The sequence below is a fragment of the Triticum urartu genome, chromosome 7 (assembly GCF_003073215.2).
Source record: "Triticum urartu cultivar G1812 chromosome 7, Tu2.1, whole genome shotgun sequence".
Classification (NCBI taxonomy): domain Eukaryota; kingdom Viridiplantae; phylum Streptophyta; class Magnoliopsida; order Poales; family Poaceae; genus Triticum; species Triticum urartu.
The window spans coordinates 460,207,180-460,213,998 of record NC_053028.1 but is presented as its reverse complement, the minus strand read 5'-3'; the positions used below and the strand labels follow the sequence as shown (position 1 = coordinate 460,213,998).

The 6,819-nt window shown below is 45.9% G+C and overlaps 1 protein-coding gene across 1 annotated transcript; it reads left to right on the top strand.

The window, feature by feature from the left end:
- Window position 1: 1 nt before the first annotated feature.
- LOC125518940 lies at window positions 2-976 on the top strand (the record flags this gene model as incomplete). Its single annotated transcript, XM_048683823.1, has 1 exon — window positions 2-976. A coding segment is annotated over one exon (492 nt), but the record flags the coding sequence as incomplete, so codon positions are not given.
- Window positions 977-6,819: the final 5,843 nt, after the last annotated feature.

Genomic DNA, 6,819 nt, shown 5'->3' with positions numbered 1-6,819 from the left:
GCTGGTGTTCGACACCGTGGCCGAGTCTTTCCAGCATATGATTTCGCCCGTCGAGGGCCCCCTTCTTGAGCTGTTTGAGATGAACGACACTCTTGGATTGTATGCCTTCCGCGGTGGCACAGCTGATCTTTGGGTGCTACAGGATCACCACAGCTGGGCCTGGTCAATGAAGCACCGGATCAAATTGCAGGTGGTGGCCTTCTCTCTAGTGCCGGACATCCAAGGAGATTTGCTCCTCCTTTCTCGAAAGGGAGAGACAGGCATTCGGTGGCAATATCTGCAGTATATTTCTGGTGCCGATGGCAGTTTGTCCACACGGTATGAATGGAGCGTGTTTCTGAATCTTAAGAAACATAGGTTCAGAGAAAGCCTTGTTCCGCATTCCTTCTTCTTGATGGATGGCAATAATGATGGTGGTGTGGATGAAAAGCCGTTGTTCGACGGGTTGTCAACTGTGGCAGTGCTTCCTGATGATAATTCTGAGCTTCATTAAGGAATCCGTGATGGACAAGTCCAGTGAATCGTTGCAGGAGTGAGTCACTCTTGATGATTTTGAATTCTCATCATTTCTTAGTAGTATGTTTTTGCTAACTAAGTTTGGAATGTTCAAGGTATCTGATAAAGCAAAGATGAGTAACCTGATACCATGCCTCAAGTTTCCGGTGCTTCCCATCAACACATTATTTGTGTTTCCCATCAACGCATGATTGGCATGCAGAATAAAGTGCTTATGGTATCAGGCTTATTTAGTTTCTGCACTATAAACTTTGTAATAGGCTCTGCCAATTTCGCTGCTGACTTGTGTGCGAAGGAGGCAACATTAGCTAGGGCCACTTTGTTTCTCTGCAGGTCTTTGTATGTATACTTCAGTGGTTGGATTTCTTGATGTTGTCCATTATTGGCATGAGCTACCATGGTACAATGACTCGACTACGGTTGCAACTTTGGCGAGAATTTGGAGGCATATAGTTGTATCATAGTCTCCCTTTTGTTTAGGGTAGTTTTCGTATCTGTGGGTTCAGTTTCCCTATATCTGATTGTATACGGTGTTCTACTCCCTCCATTCCTTACTATAAGACCTTTTAGCTTTTTCTTGATTCATATGTATGTAGACACATTTTAGCATTTATGTTCGCTCATTTTATTATGTATGTAGTCAATATTTTGAAATAGCTAGAAGGTCTTATATAGGGAACGGAGGGAGTATTGATCTAATATAAATGAGATGCAATTTCAAAAAATAATGCTAGGGCCATTTGATGAAGCTATGTATCTAGGGTAGGATCATAGGCCTGACCTAGATACCCTCCCCTAAGACATCACCCTAAAGTCAGAAGCGTTCAAGGGATACCATCATCCACTCGACCAGAAGCATTCCACTCGGAAGACTATATGTCATTCGACCATAGCAATAATCACTCGACAGACAGAAGATCGAAAGCCACTCTGAACAGCAACGGTCGAACGTTTACTCTATAAACATAATGGTCATTTATGTCATTTTATTACTAGCGTTACCAGAAACGCCCCATCTTTATGCATTTTAAACCTTGTGTAACTAAGGGCGGGAGGGGCTTGGCGAACTCTATATAAGCCACCCCCTCCTCAGGGACAAGAGTTCACACCCCTTGTAACACCACACACATATAATCCAGTCGACCGCCTCTGGGCACCGAGACGTAGGGCTATTACTTCCACCGTGAAGGGCCTGAACTCGTAAATCTTGTGTACAACTTCACCATAGCTGGGATCTTGCCTCCTCATACCTACCCCTCATTCTACTGTCAGTCTTAGAACCACGACAGTTGGCGCCCACCGTGGGGCAGGTGTCTTAGCGACTTTTTGGTGAAGTTGCGATTTTTCCGATTCCCATCATCATGGTTTCTGGCGGTGGATTGGCTGAGGGCCGCGAGATCCGTCTCGGCGTGCTCGTCTTCGTTGCCGACGACTCCGCCTGGCATCAGGAAGCTCCCCTCGACGTCGAGGCGCTCCTCGTCCGCGGGGCGACGCACTTTCGCGCATGCACGTGCGCTCGCGGCGTCCTTCTCCAGCAGCCATCGGCCTAGTATCGGTCGGCTCCCGTGGTGTCCTCGCTCCCTGCTGTTCGCTGACGCAAGCGATCTGGTCGATCGCGGCTTCAGCGGTGGGTGAAACACGCGGTGGCTCGTCAGTCGGCCACCCCACAAGTCGCGACAATCGAGCCCAACGAAACTCTCTATGACCTGTTCGACCGGCTCCGTCGAGACCGCATCCGAATGCGATAGCAGCGATCCTGCGGCTGAAGTCCTGATGGTCGACGGACCACATAGTCCTCCTGGATTCCGCCGCGACGACGACGGTGATGGTGACGGTGATCCGTCACGCGTTCACGAGGAGTACCGCCCTGAACCCCTTTCTTCGCAGTAGAGAGAAGAGCTTCGCCGCCGCAACATGGATGCACTCCACACGCCCATCGTTGGGGAAACCTCTGAGGCTCGAGCCTTGGAGGAGGCACGCCTGGCCAACTTGGCTGAGCGCACTCGACTGGAGAACCTTCAGCGTGCACTCGACGAGCGTGCTCGACAACGGGTTCCTGAGTCCAGTCGACGACAACTTTTTCCGCCTTGCTACCTCTTGAGCACTGCGTTGGATTTCCCCGAAGAGGAGAGGATGATGCAGCAAAGTAGCATAAGTATTTTCCTCAGTTTTTGAGAACCAAGGTATCAATCCAGTAGGAGGCTAGGGAAAACCCTAGCAGTAGCGCTGGTTTTGTGCTCACTAGTAGCGCGGGTAGGCGCGCTACTAATAAGGCGCTACAACTATTGCTTAGCAGTACACGCGCTACTGCTAGGACAAATAGCTGCAACGTTTGTTCACTCCCACGCTACTGCTAATGTAACTACTGGCAGCGTGTTTTCTCTCCATCGCTACTAGTATTCTTTTTATTTTTATTTTTTTAGTGTATTTATGCGCCATCGTACAAATATTGGTACAATACCAGTTATGAGGTTTACATCATTATGTCCATAACAGTGTGTCAAATGAAGGTGGATTAGTTCCAAGTGGAGGCAATATGTGGTACATGTCAAAAGTATACTACTAATCCAAACTTGATCTAGTTTGGACTAGTAGTACTTTCAATGTGCACCACATGTTGCCTCCACTTGAATCTAATCCGCCAGCACAAGCTATTTAATCATCATCATAGTCATTACCACCAACAGTATTTATTTAATCACCACTAACACTAGCTAATAATAATCATCATAGTCATTACCACCAACACTAGCTATTTTATCATCATAGTAATAGTGTAGCACATCATCATCCTCAAACTCATTTCTAGCTAGTTAATCACTCTTGCTGCTCTCTCTTAGGTAAAATAACATAAAACATGTGTAGCTCTCCTCCTTGATCAAGTTGGAGCATGCAGATGAACCTGTCTCCTAATCGTGGGTAGCGCATCTGTTTGCTGCCCCCTAGTACTTCTTTGCGCTTCTCCATCACACATTTGGTCCAGTCTTGCACTATTAAGCATCCGTCACTAATTTTGAATGCACTAAAGTAATCTGTAGGATATCTTGGCCGTAAGCTATTAATACTCATGGTACCTTTAGTCTCGATCCCATAAGGCACAACATTCATCGGGAGTCCCTGTTGAAGAACATCGTATGGTAACATACTTAGCAATGAAGTTTAGCTTCAAAAATAATGTATGGAAAAGATGCACTGAGGACAAATAGTAAAAATCTTACCATCCTTCCTAAATAGATGTGACCGTAGTTCATTACGAATACTATTGGTCGCATGTTTTCAGTACTACCATTTGTAAATGCAGGAAGAAAATTTTTCTTGATAGTATCAAGATCCTCAAGCCATGAAACATAATGACTTAGCTCCTCGCAGTTTAGTTCAGCCCCGGGACAGTAGTAGGTCATGTCTACCAAGCGCTGGACATGTTTGCTTGCACCGAAATAAGCTGACAATACAAATTAGTTGTCAACTATTTTTGAATAAAAAATATCAAAGACATAAATATGGTTGAGAAACTTACATAATGGTATAACTGGAGGCGTCTGCACATCGACCCAGATGTCGGTATTACCTTCAATATCATCTTCCGGACGAATATCAAAGGTGATAACAATATCAGGCTCAAATGCATAAGTCTTGCATAGTGCTCGCCATGTTTTGCATCCAAAATAGGTGTAGTCGTCTGAATTGTATAATTTTGCGTGGAAAATATAAGCATGCTCGGTCTTCAAGTAAACTTTCTTTTCCTCCATAGTACGACTGAAACCTATCTTATCCAATACAAAAACTCTTGCATGGCAGGGATACGCTAGTAGAATAGTAAAAAAAGACTTGTCATGCTTAAATTATAAGTTGAAGCAAATGAAGCAAATGTCATGCTTAATTACGAAAAAAGACTTGTTGTTGTGACTTACTGTATCCACTTCGAAGTTCTCATCCAGCTTGATGCTGAAGCGCCTATCATCATTTAGGAAGATTTCGTCGAACAGGCCGCGCTCGTCTTCGCAGTATTTGCAAATACCGAAATCCTTTTCGTCGTCAGACATTTCATATGTTCATAGTTAAAACATTAATTGAAAATCGATCGAAGACAACTACCAAGATACTCAACACACAAATCCGAGGCACTCGATATTTCCTACATATTCTGGCACAAGTGTAACGCCCTCGATGCGGCTATATCTCCCACGTGTCGAAGCACGACTTAGAGGCATAACCGCATCGAAAGCAATGTCGCAAGTGAGGTAATCTTCACACAACCCATGAATAAAGCATTACATCATACAGATACAATCAAGGTCCGACTACGGAACCCAAAATAAAAGAAGACTACCCCAAATGCTACAGAGATCCCCGATCGTCCCAACTGGGCTCCACTACTGATCAACTGGAAACGGAACAACATAAAGAACACGATCTTCATCGAGCTCCTCCTTGAGCTTGGTTGCGTCACCTGTACGGTATCATCGGCACCTGCAAACTGGTTTTGGAAGTATCTGTGAGTCACGAGGACTCAGCAATCTCACACCCTCGCGATCAAGACTATTTAAGCCTATAGGTAGGGTAAAAGGTATGAGGTGGAGCTGTAGCAAGGGACTAGCATATATGGTGGCTAACATACGCAAATGAGAGCGAGAAGAGAAGGCAAGGCACAGTCGATAAAACTATGATCAAGAAGTGATCCTAGAACAACCTACGCCAAACATAACTCCAACACCATGTTCACTTCCCGGACTCCGCCGAGAAGAGACCATCATGGTTACACACACGGTTGATGCATTTTAATTAAGGTCAACTTCAGGTTTTCTACAACCGGACATTAATAAATTCCCATTTGCCCATAACCGCGGGCACGACTTTCGAAAGATCAAATCCCTGCAGGGGTGTCCCAACTTAGCCCATCACAAGCTCTCACTATCAATGAAGGATGTTCCTTCTCCCAAGACAATCCGATCAGACTCGGCATCCCGGTTACAAGACATCCTCGACAATGGTAAAACAAGTCCAGCAAGACCACCCGCTGTGCCGACAAATCCCGACAGGAGCTGCACATATCTTGTTCTGAGGGCACACCGGATAAGCTAAGCATACGGGAGCCAACGTAACCCAAGTTGCCAAGGGACGGCCCCGCACGGTGCTCTGGGTTGGACCAACACTTAGAGAAGCACTGGCCCGGGGGTTTAACAAAGATGACCCTTGAGCCGGCCGACCTAAGGGAAAGAAAAGGCTAGGTGGCAAATGGTAAAACCAATGTTGGGCCTTGCTGGAGGAGTTTTATTCAAGGCAAACTGTCAAGGGGTTCCCATTATAACCCAACCGTGTAAGGAACGCAAAATCCGGGAACATAACACCGATATGACGGAAACTAGGGCGGCAAGAGTGGAACAAAACACCAGGCATAAGGCCGAGCCTTCCACCCTTTACCAAGTATATAGATGCATTAATTAAGTAAGAGATATTGTGATATCCCAACAAAATATCCATGTTCCAAACATGGAACAAGCTCCAACACTACAGGAATCAGCTATTTTGCCGTCTGCCACGGCGGACGGCAAAGGCATGAACGGCGGACGGCAAAGGCCTTTGCCGTCAGCCACGGACGGCAAAAGGCTCCGGCAAAGTAGGCTACGGTAAACAGCTACTTTGCCGTCTGCTTCCTGGCGGCTGACGGCAAAGGCCCTTTGCCGTCTGCGGCGGACGGCAAAGAGAGCGGACAGCAATAATTGCGCTGTCAGTCCGTTAAGTGGCTAACGGCAGGCCTTTGCCGTCTGCCGCTGATGGCAAAATTTCTAGTGTCTTTGCCGTCCGCCGTATGATGTCATCTACACGTCACTACATGGCAGGTTCTTTGCCGTCTGCCACTGATGGCAAAGTGCAGGTTCTTTGCCGTCTGCCACTGATGGAAAAGTCTTTGTCGTCTGCCACTGTAGGCAAACTGACCAAATGGGTCAGCTCCCAGGAAGCACAGCTGGATGCCACGTGTCTTCTTTGTCGTCTGTGGCAGACGGCAAAGAGCCCGTTGCCGTCGGTGGCAGACGGCAAAGAGCCTGCATATTGGCTCTTTTATATGTTTTTTATTAAATCCAACAATTTTCATCACAAATATATATGACATATATAGATATATTTCAAAAGGCCATTACAGAGGAAACATATAAGATATCCAACACATAACTTCATCATCCAACCATATATATTACATGCATAGTTCCATCATACATAACAAGTTCAACATAGAGGCATCCAACCATATATATTACAATAGTTTCATCCAACGATACATGCATAGTTCAACGATACAAAAGA